Below are 14,720 nucleotides of genomic sequence, written 5' to 3' on the forward strand. Positions count from 1 at the left end.
GTCTTCACTCAAGCTTTCCATTTCCTACAACAAAGCTATCGAAGATGTCGGACGGAAGTGAGTCTGACTCGGAAGCCGACATAGTCGATCTCACTTCCGAGGATGACCTTCCAGAAGAGGTTCAAGACGATGGAACACCTCCCGCCATTGAGCTCGTTATGATGGTAGATGGGCACGGTGAAGCGGTTAATCATACCGTTGAAGGGCCCGATTCCATTGATTCCATGGACAGTGGGGAATCCGATGTGAGCGACGATGAGATCGAAGACAATGATTCTGTCGATAACGACCCAGACGAAGACGACGATGGTGAGATTGAAGACAATGATCCTGTCGATAACGAATTTGATGACAGCGATCCAGGTGGTGATTCTGACGACGATGGCGATGACGATGACGATGACGAAAATGACGGTTCTGAAGACGACGAGCCAGATGATGATGCTTGGTCAGATGCTGGAACAGAGACCGACACCGACGACGACCCAATCAATAACGATGATGTGGAAGGAGACGTTATGCACGGTAACAAGAATGAAAACGCAACTATTGCGCAGTGTCTTGAGGAAGAGGGCATCCTCATTCCAGAGTGGAACGGTAACTGCATCGAAACATGTCAGCCCGGATGGGATGGTCTGGCAGGAGGCTTTCAGGCATACCGAAACATGTTTCTACAAAAGCGAAACGAATTGGCAACCTGCAGAGCTACGAACAAGCGCAAATTAACCAGTAAGAACCGGTCCATTAGGCCATTCAAGGAGGCAGTCAGAGAGTTTTACATGGCGAATCGAGCGAACATCGAGTTGAACCGAGCTCTTCACAGAGAGAACGCGGCTCTTCGCCAGCTTGTCTCAGAAGATGATCTCGAAAACTTTCCTGAAACCGTACCTTTGCCTCTCAATGACGTGTGGGCGGGTTTGCCTGAAGCAGTGCGAAAACATCTGCCTCCAAGATACAGCAAACGCTTGAGATTGTCACGGGAGCCAGGGGCAAGACAGCGGATTACCGAGAAAGTAAGTATACATTATGATTTCGTGTCTTCACACCGTTCAATTGGCTTACTTGCTCTAGGAGTGGCCTCAGGTATATCTTCAATGGATCCAGCATCGATACCATCCTGACATCACTGGTTGGAGCGACATTTACAAAATTTCATGTCGTGAAGAAAACATGTCATGGGCTTTCAGCCAGATGCAGAAACCTAAGACGCACCCCGATCTTAGACTCCGTGCTCCGACCGATGCGGAAGAAGAGAGAGGAATTTTGAACCGAGGCTGCACACCACTTTCTGGTTCTAAAGAGTCAAGCTCGAACGACGAAGGAGAAATCCAGCCATTCCCCTTCGAAGACCTTCCACGGAAGATTCAGCTCGAGATCCTTGCCTACGCTCTTGTCTTCCATGGCGATGTCGTTCACGCCATCTCCCGGCTAGATCCTTACTACGAGCCAGACTCAGTTCATCGAAACTGCAAGGGTCAGATGTCCCTTTTTCATCGCTTTCACATCGGAAAAGAGCCCGTGTCTCTGACATTTGGTACTATTCATCCACAGTGGCTTCTCGCTCCTTTCTTGGTATGCAAAGAATGGAACTCTGTTGGTTCTCACTTGTTCTATGGAGCAAACACCTTTACCTTCTCTTCGATCGGCGAATAGGGTCGCTTTGCGAAGAACATTGGGTGCAAGCTGCAAATTCTGCAACGTGTTGAGTTGCTGTGGATCGGTTCCCAAAAGCTGACTTACGAGTTAGACGAGAAGAAGAAATATACATCTCGTCGAACCCATGACTTGGCCCATTTCCCTGAGGCCTGTCGCCTCAAGACACTCTCGGTCCACATCCCCGAATCTTCACGGGAATACATGCGACGTAAGCATGAACCGCGAGACATGATCGAATACATGGAAGAAAAGACGACAGCGCAGCCGAACTACCGGCCATTCCGCGCATTGCGCACTGTGCAGGGGCTAGATTACCTGTACTGCCTTCGCGGTCTCCAAGGGATAACTTTCTGGGACTACGACAAATGGAATGCGAATGATGAGATGGTGGCGGTTCGCGACTGGACCTTCATTCAGGATGTGAACAACGCTGTGCGCCGGGACAAACTACCTGATGATGAGCATTTTTCTAACATTCGAAACCTGGCGCCGTTGATGGGTTATCGTCCCAGCGTAGCACTTGCTACGAGACTGGAAAGGTTCATCAATCCACCCTCTACAGGACTCTCAACACCACCACCTGATCTGTTCCCACAGTTGCAAACTGCTGTCCATGATGCTGAAGATGAAAGTGGAGATGAAGCTACCGACGATGAAGACTCCGATACAAGCTCTGAACACGATTCTGATGGCTCTGACTCTGATTCTGATGACGACCTTGATGATGACCCTGATTCTTATTCTCATCCTGATCCTTACATGGGCCTTGATGCTGATTCCGATGCTGGTGGTAGCAATATGGATCCCATTGATCTCACCAGCGGTGATGAGGATGAGGGTGAGGATGAGGACGAGGATATGAAAGACGATGAGGATCTAATTGAAATACCTAACCCAGAAGCAGCCGAAAGAGCTACTATGCCGCCTCCAGAAATTACTATTCGCGAATCGGACTCCCGTGGACGAGGGGAGTCGTCTTTATTCGTCCCAACTCCTACTCCAGAAGTCTCTCTCCGACCACCATTCAAGATCAAGGTGGAAACCCCAACACCACAGAGAAGTGCTCCACCAGAAAGCGCCTCAGGAAGAAATCGCTCTGAGAGCTCCCTATTCATGGGCACCCCTCCTAGTCAGCCGGGTTCCGATCCGAGAGAGGAAGGGATAGACTGTCCTATCGACCTTACTCAGGACTTCGATCTGCAGCGACAAAAGAGGCCTTTTTGCTCTGGAAATGACGATGACGAGTATGTCTGCACAGGGAGCTCTCCCAAGAGGGCTCGAACTGATGATGCTAGTGGTATGGGAATCGTTCCCAGAAGGGCCGCTGGGCCTTTTGTGATCGATGATGATTGAAAGATGGAAGGAAACGTGCGCGAGATAATCAGATTGACAAAGCGCCTACACTAAGTAATTACAAAAGATTCTCTAAGCTTTAGGGCAAAAATCATAAATCGACATAATGCTTAGTCTAAATTTACATAAACTAAGCATATTGTTTCGTCCCGTACTTTGTGTGCCTACTAAGCCAAGTAATTACAAAAGATTCTCTAAGCTTTAGGGACTAATTCTTCATCCCTTCCCCCTGTAAACATCACGCACGACTGAGAAGATATAGTTCTAAACCTTTTTCCTTAATGCTCCGTATGACTATTTAGACTATTCTACAGTTTGGTCTGCTTCCCGAGACCATTAATGCCCCCGCTTTGATTCAACTTCCAGACGTACTCGTTTTGCCTTCTCCAGAATAAAAGATATTACTAAACCATCGTAACGCCACTCGAGTGAGGCATCATTCCTATACAACCACGATCCGAGTCCTTCTTCTAGTGGGACATTACTTCCCGGTATCGATCCATGCTCAAGTCAACCGAGTAGGCCAACAGGCGGTCTTGTGTCAGAGGCAAGTTGATAATCCTTGACCTGAGTTCCATGTCCTAAAAAAACGTCAAATTAGCTTTTAGTCGCGAAGAAAGCATATCGGCTCAAACATACCTGTTTCTTCTTGCTGGCCTTGATAATCTCCTTGGCAGTCTCGTCCGCCATATCTGACACAGCAGCATATCGTACGACACCTGCCTCGCCTGCATCCTCATCCATCGCGTGCAGACCAGCGAGAAGCTTCTCTAGAACAGGCTGTGGTGCGATTTCATTCCTGGCACGGTGTTGGATCAAAGTAAGGAAGAAGCTGTAAATCTCACCACCCAATGACCAGTCCGAGATGAGTTCCTGTCTGCCATCAAATTGAGAAATGAGCGCAGAAAGATTTGCGTAGTCACGCTCCACAATAGCGAGTGGTGCGACCTCCTTGACGAGAACGCGATGGGCCTCCACAAAGGAACGAGCACGTAGTAGGCACTGCACTTCCGAGTAGGCATCCTTCTTCACGCTACGCATGTACAGGGCTAGAGCTTCCCAGATCCATAATGATGGAACCAAAAACTTCTCAGTAAGGATGTTGAACGCAGACGAGTTCTCGTCTCCAATAAGACCAGCATGACGAGCAAGGTGCTCCTGGATGGCCATCTTTCGGGCAAGAGGCTTGCTCAGATGCAATAGAACAAAGACAGCCTCGAGCCATTCGCCAGCGCTAGTGAGCTGAGAAGCGAACGCAACAGTAGCTGCGTCAGCCTTCTCGGAACCATGCTGTCCAAAAGAGACCTTGCCGCTGGAGGAAAGGGCAAGGCCAAGCTGCCATGTCAGGCGCATATCGAGAGGAGAGAGTTGGGAGTTCTCGGGACGCAAAACAGCTTCAAGGTCGGAAGCATCGTTCGCATACAGCTGTAAAAGACCCCAGAGAAGGTCTTGTCGTTTTTCAGCGTCGGCATCGTCCCAAAGGGGCTTGATGCCTTGATCGATATACCAAGGCAGTGGTAGATATTCTCTCTCCTGATCAACGTCATCCTTGAACCCTTTCACTGCAGCTGCCAAATCGTCGTCCTGTGCAATCGAATACCAAAGTCGAAGGCCAAAAGCCTGCTTCCAATCGAGACCAAACTTTTTCGAAATAACGAAAGAGTCCAAACGATCCTCAACAGGTACACCCTTCATACCTTCACAGACGCATGCGTTGCCCGAAAGGAGTTCGTAAATGGTACGGATCGATTCCGAGAACTCCGAGAGCATTTTCGATTCGTGCCAAGCCTTGAGCTGTTCTCGCATATCTTTCTTGGCGGCGTCGCTGGTGCCAATGAGGGGAACTAGTGTGGCAAGGCGGAAGTTCTTTCCATCAAGAAGGTGCTTGCAAGCATCAACAATGCGGTGGCCGGCCAAGCAAGCAACAGCCTTTTCCTCGTTTGACCTTGCGAGGCCGATGGTTGTTGATGAAGCCGAGTCAACCAAATTAGACCAGAAACGAGAGAGTTTGGCTCTGCGAACGAGATGTTCAGGTTGTGTTGAATCCTGAACCGAGTCGAAGAGGATGCTGGCCAAGTCCCACACATGCTTCTCTTGCATGCTTGCAGGATCGTTCATATCTTGATGGTGGAAGACATCCTGGAGCTGAGCAGCGTTGAGGGATGCGAAAGGGACATCGTCAACGATTCGAATGTCAGTGAGCTTGTCCTGGTTACCTAGATATCGCTTGGAGTGCTATAAGGCCAATCAGTGAATGTTTAACAACCATGTCCGGAACAACAAACCTCGGTTGCAAAAGTCGCCAGGCGAAGCTCTTGCTTATCAGTCTGGACTGTCGAACGCTGGAAAGAAAGGATATCGGCATTGTGAGTGAAGGACCGTCGACCACCCTCCGAGATTAGGCGTCGAGGCACAACAAGCATCTCATCCGGACCCCAAGTAGGTCGGCCAGCGTCGTGGAAGGTTTTCTCGTAGCCATCCAGGTGCATCGTTTTGTCTTGTCGCTCGTAGGGCCACTATTCAAATTCAAATTTAGCATCAATTCATATAATATAAAATCATAGATACATAAACCTCCAGCGGATTACATTCTGGGGTCAATCAGGATATGACTAGTGAACCGACCTTGGGAAAGCCTTTGCCAGACATCGAGGCTTGAATTTTCTGGGGCGCTGGTTTGGGTTTCTCAAACAGAGAGTTCATGAGGTCGATGCTGGTCGCAAACCCGCGACCTTTATCCATACCAATGGTGCTTGCCGCAAGATTATCCAATCTATCATTCTTTGCCATACTCTTCCTCCAATTTGATGATTTTCTCATGGTGTCAGCTCCACTCCTGTCGAGATCAATCAACAGGCCGGTTTGTCTCGATGGGGACTCGTTGATTTGTCTCAAAAGCTGCCGATCTCGCTTGACTGGGCTGACAGTTTTCCTCAACATTTCCATCCAATCGTCGCCATCTGCGACTTCGAGCTGCATTGGACCGGCAGAGTCCTTAACAGCTCGCATTCGAGCTCTGAGAATGCCTCCTGGGGTAGCCTTGACAGCTTCAGGAACACCCTCGGACGAGTTGTCGTCAAGCTCCGCGGCCAGATGCTGTTCGAGAGAAGACCTCGCCATGTCTTCATCCTCGGACACGTCATATTCGTCACCCATGTCGTCGGCGTACTCCTCCTCGAGGGACAGCCTGACATCGTTGGGTGCAGAATCCGCGGAGCTAACCCCTAAAAAAGACTGCTGGGAGAGCTGGGTTTCAAGAGTTTGTTGCTGTTCATCAAACCCACCAGGTAGCCCACGATGCCTTTTGAATTCAAAGGTGTCGTCCTCCATGGGTGAGTTGGCAGAATCTGGGGAGGCATCAAGAGACATCTCTTGAGGGGCAGCAGACTCGTTCTGAGCCATCTCCTCGTCATCAGACTCGTCATCATCATCAAGACCATAGGTAGTGAAATGTTCGACCGAGAAGACCCAGATGCCGGTATCCTTATCGTAGCTCTCGAAGGTGGTGTTTTCGATTCGCTTCAAACGCTCCACATGCTTGTTGAAACGTTTAGGGTCACTAGCAATCTTCTTGTCACGACTGCCGCGAGGCCAGGATTGCTCAAGAGCAATTCTAGCGGGAACATTGAGACCCTTTCCAACAGGTGGCTTCTTAGCGGAGACGGGGTAGACGGTAGCAGAACGAGGCTCAAGGACAATCAGAGTACCACAAATGTCAGCAAGATCAATGTTGCTAATGTCGACAGGGACCTTGAAAGAGACGTAGCCGACATTGTCACGGCCTACGGTGAACTGGTCAACCTTTTGTCGCTGCATGCGGTTGAGCTTCTCAAGATCTTCCATAGGAGGTGAGATCCAATATTGTCCGGGAGTGGTGTCGGCATTGCCAGTAGACGCCTCAGGAGTCGCATTACTGTCCTCCTCGTGGACGATTGCCAACTCATTGCCCTTAACCTCCTCCATCTCAGGAGTCTTCGAGCCGGCAGAAATGTTTGAGGCATTGGTAGCGCGGGACTGACGAGGAGTCTCATCGTTGGCCGGGCTATCGACATCGCCAGCAGCAGGGAGAGCACCACGGACAGGAGTGCTATCATCCATGTCAACATTGCTGGTATCGAAACTGACACGCTTGGACAGCTTGCGAGAACCGGTTCCGGCGTCTGTAGCCTTATCCTTTTGGGGGGTAGAAAAGAGATCACTCCTAATGTCTCGGTTGATGATCAGCTTCTTTGAGCCAGTGCTACCGTACCATCTGGGCTGAGATCCATTAGAGAAAGCGCCAGGGGCAAGGATGCTGTCTTCAGTGTTGAAGCTGCGGCGCAAGTTGTTGCTTGACAAGCTCTTGCTGAGGCTGCCAGATCTGCTAGATCCCAAAAGACTGTGTCCAAGGTTGCCGGGTGTACTAGAAATGCTGCTTGCTGGGCTGCCTGAGGCGCTATAAGAGAATCCAAATCCTCGCTTTTGAGGCGTAGCATATCGGGAGGCAGATGCAGGGGCCAACTTGTACATGGGCAGAATGGAGCTCCTCCTGGGTTTGGAACCGCCGCTAAGAGGAGTAGCAAGAGGACCAGGGTTCTGAACCTCATTTCCTCCCAACCCAGCGAACAGACCAGGAGATCCGAATGCAGAGACATCGTTCAGGTTAGCGGTCAGGCCCTGAGGAGCGTTGGCAGACTGGCTGTTACCGAGGATCGAAGAGCCATTCTGCTGCTGCTGTTGGTTTGTGCTGCCACCGAACAGTGAGTTACCGGCACTTTGGTTGTTCTGGCCACCGAAAAGCCCGCCATTAGCGTTCCCTGTGCTGCTACCGAAGAGGCCCGGCTTCTGTTGCTGGTTGTTCTGGCCACCGAAAAGCCCGGTGCTGGTGTTCTGCTGGGCTTGGTTGTTCGATCCCAGTCCACCAAACATTCCTGTACCAGTGGTGTTAGTCTGGGCGGTGGTGTTTCCTCCAAACAGACCTCCACTAGCAGCAGGTTTGTTACCGAACAGACCGCCAGAAGCGTTGTTGGTGTTGGCCGCACCAAATCCGCCGGTATTCGTTTGTTGCTGGTTGTTTCCAAACAGACCACCACCAGTACCAGTCGTTGCAGTATTGGTGTTTCCGAAGAGACCAGTACCTGCAGGCTTCTGCTGAGCGGTATTGCCGAACAAGCCGCCAGATTGTTGCTGGGGTTGGTTATTGGTTTGGCCGAACAGGCCAGAGCCAGTAGTTTGCTGAGCCTGGTTGTTGTTCTGACCGAAAAGACCACCACCCGTGCCAGCCGCCTGGGTGTTGTTGTTGCCACCGAAGAGGCCACCACCCGTGCTCTGGGCCGTGTTGTTGGCGCCAAATCCGCTGTTCGTCGCTCCGGCTCCGAATCCACCTGTAGTAGTGTTGGTATTTGTGTTGCCGAAGCTGAATCCGGTACCAGCAGGCTTGTTCTGAGTGTTACCAAAGAGACCACCAGCAGCATTGTTGGTGTTCGTTTGACCAAAGCCGGCTCCAGCAGTGTTCGTAGCGCCGAAACCACCGGTTGTGCCGGTGTTTCCTCCTCCGAAAAGGCCACCACCAGTCGTATTTGTCTGCGCAGTATTGCTGCCAAATAGTCCTCCAGCGGGCTTGTTAGCTGTGCTGCCAAACAAACCGCCTCCGGTTGTGTTGTTGTTGGCAGTAGAACCAAAGCCACCGGAGCCGAAACCAGTGCTAGGGGTTGTGGTGTTGTTGGTTGTGTTTGATCCGAAGAGACCGCCGCCAGTAGTATTGGTCGTCGTGTTCGCTCCGAAGCCTGAAGTCGCGGTGGTGTTCGTGTTAGTGCCAAAACCTCCACCAAAACCCGAGCTCACACCAAATGCACCACCGCCGGTAGCATTGCCATGCCGCCTTCCTTGAACGTAATCAGCAAGTCGTAGCTCGTCGGCGGACCATTTCTTGTAGGGTTCCTGGAACAAAAGGTTTTGGTACGAGTTGGTTGCATTGGTAGCGCCCTCCTTCTCGGTGTGAGCCTGGAAAGCCGTAACAGCTGTTCCAGGAGGGTCACCTGCAGCACCGCCGAGGGTGTTGGTGTTGGCGGCACCGAAGCCAGCGCCGAAACCAGTTGAGGTGCTGCCTGCGGTGTTGCTACCACCACCGAAGAGTGAACCGCCGGTGGTGCCTGTAGCACCAAATCCAGTCTTGTTGGCAGTGTTGTTTCCGAACATGCCACCTCCTGTGTTGCTACCAAAGGCCGATGTGGTGGCGGTGTTGTTGTTCGCAGTGTTTCCGAAACCCCCAAACCCTGTGCCAGTATTGGTCGTGGTGTTTGTGGCAGCGGAACCAAAGAGACCTCCACCCGTTGTACCAGTGGTAGATCCAAAAGCGGGCTTCGCTCCGAAGCCGCCAGCAGTGTTGGTCGCGCCGAAACCTCCTAACAGTTGTCAGTATATATCGATCTCAAGTTTCGCCCTTAGTTTCTCTCTCAATCGTAGATGACAGCGGTGCGTGTTGGCAGAATTGCGTACCGGTCGTTGCGCCGAAGCCGCCTGCGGTGTTATTGTTATTGCCCCCTCCGAAAAGACCACCACCACCAGTGTTGTTGGTTTGGCCAAATCCACCAGTGTTGGTAGCTCCAAAGCCTTTTGAGCATTCCAATCAGCACCGCTGCCATCGACCATCCCGATGGTTTGAAAAAGATTGCTTACCTGAGGTGTTGTTATTATTGTTGTTCGCACCGAAGCCTCCAAATGTTGTCGACTGGGTGTTGTTGGTGTTTTGGCCGAAGCCTCCGAAACCACCGCCGCCGAAAGACATGATTATTGTCACGCAGCTGGCGCGGTTCGGGATCGATGAAAGCTTGTTCGTATGCGAGCGAAGCAGTCGTCGCGCGTTTGCGGTTTGACGCTAAGAGAAGAGCTCTCGTCGCGAAAGTCGATTGACGAATTGATACGAATCGCGGTCACGGTAGCAGTAATCGTTATCGAAAATTAGATGAGAGTAAAGCCCTATCTTCGCGACAGATGGCGCAAAGCTTTGTATCGAGCTGCGAGGTGAAGACGCGAGCTACGTTGCAGGACACTGCAGATGAAAGAGCCAGGGGAATGTAGCTGCAATCAGCACTGGAGAGCGGCAGAGGCCGCAAAAAGATGGAAAATGTCGCAAAAGGAGAAGAAGTCGAAAATTAAGTAAGTGAAAAAGATGAGCGTATGGAGAGATAACGAGAGAGCGCGGACCAGAGAAGGTTGCACTCTTATACTCTCAAGCTCGTGCTGTAAAGTTGGTGGTGAGGCCAGTCTGTCGCTCCTGCCTTTCAGCCAGCTTTTTTTTCGGGGCGAGACTCTACTCTTCAGGCTGGGGCACTGGCAGCTGGTTGCTGCCTCAGACAATAACTTTGTAGCTTTGATTGGCTTCGGAGGAGATGATGACTAACTTTGGCCAATCAGAGTTGGGGCTCAGACTACCTACTGCTTGAGTCACTGCTGCCTGTGCAATGCCTCAAATCTACCTGCACCAAAAGTACCAAGGCAGACACAATTCCAGCCAGTCGCGCGCTCTGGTTGGCTGTGAACGCGCCTGATGACGATGAGTTTGAAGAGACCGTCTTCCAGGTGACATATTTCCATCACAAATTATTCTTTAGAATGAGAACATTACCAATGATGCTTTCTAATCAAACTTTCAATTCAGTTTTTCCTTTCCAATATCAGAAACCGTTTTGGAAATTCAATGGCTGTAAGTCGCTGGTAGCTAGCTCATCTTGTTAGCACTCCTTTTCCATATCCACTTGAGAAAACAAACTTCAATCGCAGCAACGGATGACCAGATTCCTAATATTGAGATGAAACTCCCATTGCGGAAAAAAGCCATATCAATCGACTACTGAGCGTGCCAAAAATGGTTGCGTGCTTCTATCAATTTGTATTCCTTTATATAAATATGATACTACCGACTGTCAATGCCTCGGCCATAAACAACTAATACACATCCGTCTCAAAATGCGTTAGTGGCATTTTTTCTTTAAGTCCTTACACCGCGTCAGTGGTCGCGTCGCAACCCAAGCAAGCTCCTCCCGCGGATCTCAGCGAATTGGCTCCGTACAAGCAACAACACCAAGCCAACCAACCAACCCTTGCGCTTTTCCTTCCCAACATCGTCTCGACACCACGTATAGTGTTTTTGTTGTTCTTGAACTTTGCGATCATAACTAGCCTCCAATTCGCATACCCTCTGCTTTACAGCCCGACTTTATCCTGCATCTAATTACTCGACCACTGCTTTTCTCCTCTCGCCTTCCCTGCCACACCCAATAATCTTCACCATGAATTCGCATACAACGCCACGCAATGCATTTCAAGGACGCTCGCTAGGTGGCTCGGGACTTCCTCCGCAATCCAGACAGCCTGTTGCGCCTCAGGTCTCAGCGAACGAGGATTATAGCACGATACCTGAAGAGGATCGCGAACATATCGATGAAGTGGTAAGTCAAACCACTGTCGCATTTGGAACACCTCCCACTCACAATGTATCGTCTTAGTTCGACTTGATGGACATGAAGAAGAAGGGATGGCTCAACAGCTATGAATTCCGACACTCACTAGCAGCTCTGGGCTTCGATATGTCCAAGCCCGACTATTTTAGAGAGCTACAGTCCTACGGCTCTGTGCCTCCCGAATGGCAAGACCCGCATACCTGCCCTGTCAACCGCCTCTATGTTTACCTGGATCAGTTCCGGTTATGCGCTGCGAAACTGCTGGCCAGTCGAGACCCTAGACAAGAAGCAACCAAAGTATTCAACATGTTTGATTACGATGGCGATGGCGTAATATCGTTCGAAGATATGCGACGTCTTGCTTCTGATATTAAGGAAGAAAGGACAATGACAGACGAGGAGATTCAGAGTATGATCGAGCACCTGGACCACGAGGGCAAAGGCGGTGTGAACTTGGAAGAATTTATCCAGATGATGGAAGAGGCTGGCTAAGGTTGGCCACGGCAAGATCGAGAAAGGTATGAACACCAAAAATGGTAGGCAAGGGCAGTCAGAGAAAGAATACCACATTTGGCGTCCGGTGTTTGAGTTTGCGCTGTCATCCCACAGCGTCACATGCTCGAGCAATCGGGCGTTAACGAGCTTGTGCTTGCTCATAAGCCGGTCCTGACACAGTCGGCGCAAAGGTTGCATTCACGGAACTGTCCCACAACCGCCTTCGCAGCTCTAGAATTACGCCACATGCATGAACGACTGGGCTAGCCAGTCAAACGGTGAAACTGGGCAGAGCTGATTCAGCTGGAGATATTCTACCAATTCGGACACGTAGGAGCATTGAAACGGAAAAAGGGAATGGCGCAATACGGCTACAACGGAGTCAGGAGTAGATTTCAATAAGATCTAAGAATTGTTTTTTGAATGCTTCAGGGGCGCTCTCTAAATCCCCAACATTTCATCAGGAAAGCTTTCCCAATCTCATCACAACTTAACCACCCACATGCTAGACTCAACGTTGGTCCAAACCCACGAAAACAGCACCAACAGGGAAATACCATCCTTCGCCTGCGCAAAAAGCGGGAATCGGGTTCAAAACGGAATGAATATGAACGTACAACAAAGAAAAGGGGGTTAATCAATCAGATAGTCGCTCAGCGGTCAGTGGGCCTAGTCAGTAACCACCGGGTGAACAAAAACTCCTAACTGGCCTTAAAACTGGATCAGATCTTGGTTTTGCTGTTTTTGCTGCGGTGCTTGTTGATGGGCGAACGGGTTGTTGGTCTGGCCGTTCATACCCGCAGGTCCAGTAGCAGCAGGCATCTGAGCGCCATAGTTGACTGAGGGCATGCCTGTGAATTGTTGTCGCAGGAAGGGATTGTTTCCAGTAGCCTCAGCATTAATGCGGGCAGCACCCGAGCCAGCACTATTGACAAATGTGCCAGGTGCTGTATGTTGGGATGGAATACGCAGATTGCCTGTGTTGCCAAAAGTATCCATGCCATCACCGCTCGAGAGCAGTGTGTTGAGTCGAGACTCGTGCTCGGTCATTTCCTTCTGAGGAGCATTGAATGAAGGTTGCGACTGAGTGAAGCTGTTTTGCGATTGCATAGGGAAACTGTTCTGTTGCTGTAGCTGAGGCTGTAGCTGAGACTGGTTGCCGAACGAGTTGAGGCTCTTCTGTTCGGGAAGAGCTCCCAGTGTTGACATAGGGTTTGGTCGGGCGGATTGAGGGCGGCTGAACTGGGCGAATGGGTTGTTGGATCCAGTAGGGGTTGGTTGCAATGATTGCTGTTGGTTGTTGCTGGTTGCCCAAGGGTTGTTGCTACCAGGGTGGAGTGTCGGCTCGGGAGATGCTGGTGAGGAGAATGATTGCTGCTGAGGCTGCTGTTGTTGTTGCAGGTACGGGTTGAAGCCAGTGGGCTGGGGCTGGAATGCTTGTTGTTGAGGCTGCTGTTGCTGCTGCTGCTGGCCAAAAGGATCGAAGCCCATGCCCGTCTGCTGACCTCCAAAACCAGTGTTGTAGTTTGGCTGGAAACCAGTAGGCTGGGGTTGTTGAAATCCTGTATAGGCGTTGTTCATGTAGCCAGTGGGCTGGGGCTGGTTCTGCTCAATAGGATTGGCAAAGAAATCGACGGGGTTGCCTTGCTGATAACCCTGATTGAAACCAGTGTACTGTGGCTGGCTAGTCTGCTGCGAGGGCGCAGGGTCATCGTCGAAAAGAGAAGCAGCGTTACTGGTCTCCAGCTCCCTGCGCCTTCGTTCCTCTTCTTCCTCGCTGAGCTTGATTGCTTTCGCAAGATCGTCATCGTCATCGGGTCCGGTCTGCCGGCTCTCGCGCTTCTTCCTGTCTTCCTCCTCTTGATACTTGCTTGCCTCAAGGGCCAGGCGGTATTCAGCATCTTCCTCCTCGTTCATTTGTCTCCTCGGCTGCTGTCGTCTGTTTGCCTGATGAACCGGCTCAGCGTGCTGGGGGGCGAACTCTTCGAGCCCAGTAACACGCGACTTCCACGATCTTCGGTCGCTTCGCTCGGCTCGGAGTCTTTCTTCGTCAAGAATAAGGGAGGTTAACTCCTTGGCGGCAACTCGGACTAGACAGATGTTAGAGGCTACTTCAAGTGACGCAAAGTTAGTGCCTACCATTTTGTCCTACATCGCGACCTTCCTCGTCTACGTATTGGAATTCGCGAAGGGTCTTAATGATATAGATGCTCTGTCGAGCCCATGTAACGACGAGTTCCGAGCCTTCATGAAGACAATAATCCAAAACCTTGAGTGCTTTAAGGACGTGACGCCAGTTCTTTCCTTTATCATTCAGGCGCTTGTCGATCATGTCCATGATCTCGTAAAACTCGGTGGATCTGGTCGCGTCATGCCAAGTCAGTACTTCCCGTCATCCCGGGGGTCTACCAATGCGCAGGCTGTTCACGTACGTGTTGTATGTCATTTGAGCAATCTCGCTCATCTGAGTACCGGTCGGGCCCCATGGGTCATTGCTGGTAGCTGCGTGTCACTCGGTCAGCGATGATGGTTCGTATCATAGGCGTGGGAAGATCTAACCTTCTCTGACCTTGACTTGGGCGCTAGAGTAACCCTTGGTCACATTTTTGACACTTCGCATTACCTTCGACATGGCGGGCGATGTGTGATGTGTACTGTATGGTTTTTGCTAGGTGGTTTAACGTGTAGAAATGCTTCGTGCCGACTAATCGACGGGCCGAGGTAAGGTCTCCTTTGGCGTCTCGATAAAGTACAGCTTGAGGCAAGTGTTAAAAT

The 14,720-nt window shown here is 50.8% G+C and overlaps 4 protein-coding genes across 4 annotated transcripts; 2 read left to right on the plus strand and 2 right to left on the minus strand.

Moving 5' to 3' along the window:
* Positions 1-44: 44 nt before the first annotated feature.
* Positions 45-3,009, plus strand: FIESC28_07336 (uncharacterized protein; the record flags this gene model as incomplete). The annotated part of the gene is made up of 3 exons (XM_031161476.1): positions 45-1,013; positions 1,072-1,572; positions 1,654-3,009. The coding sequence occupies 3 exons, from the start codon at positions 45-47 to the stop codon at positions 3,007-3,009; spliced, it is 2,826 nt and encodes a 941-aa protein (XP_031014460.1).
* A 470-nt stretch (positions 3,010-3,479) lies between these two features.
* Positions 3,480-9,775, minus strand: FIESC28_07337 (uncharacterized protein; the record flags this gene model as incomplete). Its single annotated transcript, XM_031161477.1, has 6 exons — positions 3,480-3,590; positions 3,649-5,244; positions 5,295-5,525; positions 5,635-9,392; positions 9,487-9,600; positions 9,667-9,775. The coding sequence occupies 6 exons, from the start codon at positions 9,773-9,775 to the stop codon at positions 3,480-3,482; spliced, it is 5,919 nt and encodes a 1,972-aa protein (XP_031014461.1).
* A 1,504-nt stretch (positions 9,776-11,279) lies between these two features.
* Positions 11,280-11,942, plus strand: FIESC28_07338 (uncharacterized protein; the record flags this gene model as incomplete). The annotated part of the gene is made up of 2 exons (XM_031161478.1): positions 11,280-11,438; positions 11,496-11,942. 2 exons carry the CDS (start codon positions 11,280-11,282, stop codon positions 11,940-11,942), a joined length of 606 nt encoding a protein of 201 aa, XP_031014462.1.
* A 714-nt stretch (positions 11,943-12,656) lies between these two features.
* Positions 12,657-14,577, minus strand: FIESC28_07339 (uncharacterized protein; the record flags this gene model as incomplete). The annotated part of the gene is made up of 4 exons (XM_031161479.1): positions 12,657-14,035; positions 14,085-14,305; positions 14,378-14,447; positions 14,505-14,577. 4 exons carry the CDS (start codon positions 14,575-14,577, stop codon positions 12,657-12,659), a joined length of 1,743 nt encoding a protein of 580 aa, XP_031014463.1.
* Positions 14,578-14,720: the final 143 nt, after the last annotated feature.

This window comes from Fusarium coffeatum (genome assembly GCF_003316985.1).
Source record: "Fusarium coffeatum strain FIESC_28 chromosome Unknown BRIP53273_contig_161, whole genome shotgun sequence".
Lineage (NCBI taxonomy): Eukaryota > Fungi > Ascomycota > Sordariomycetes > Hypocreales > Nectriaceae > Fusarium > Fusarium coffeatum.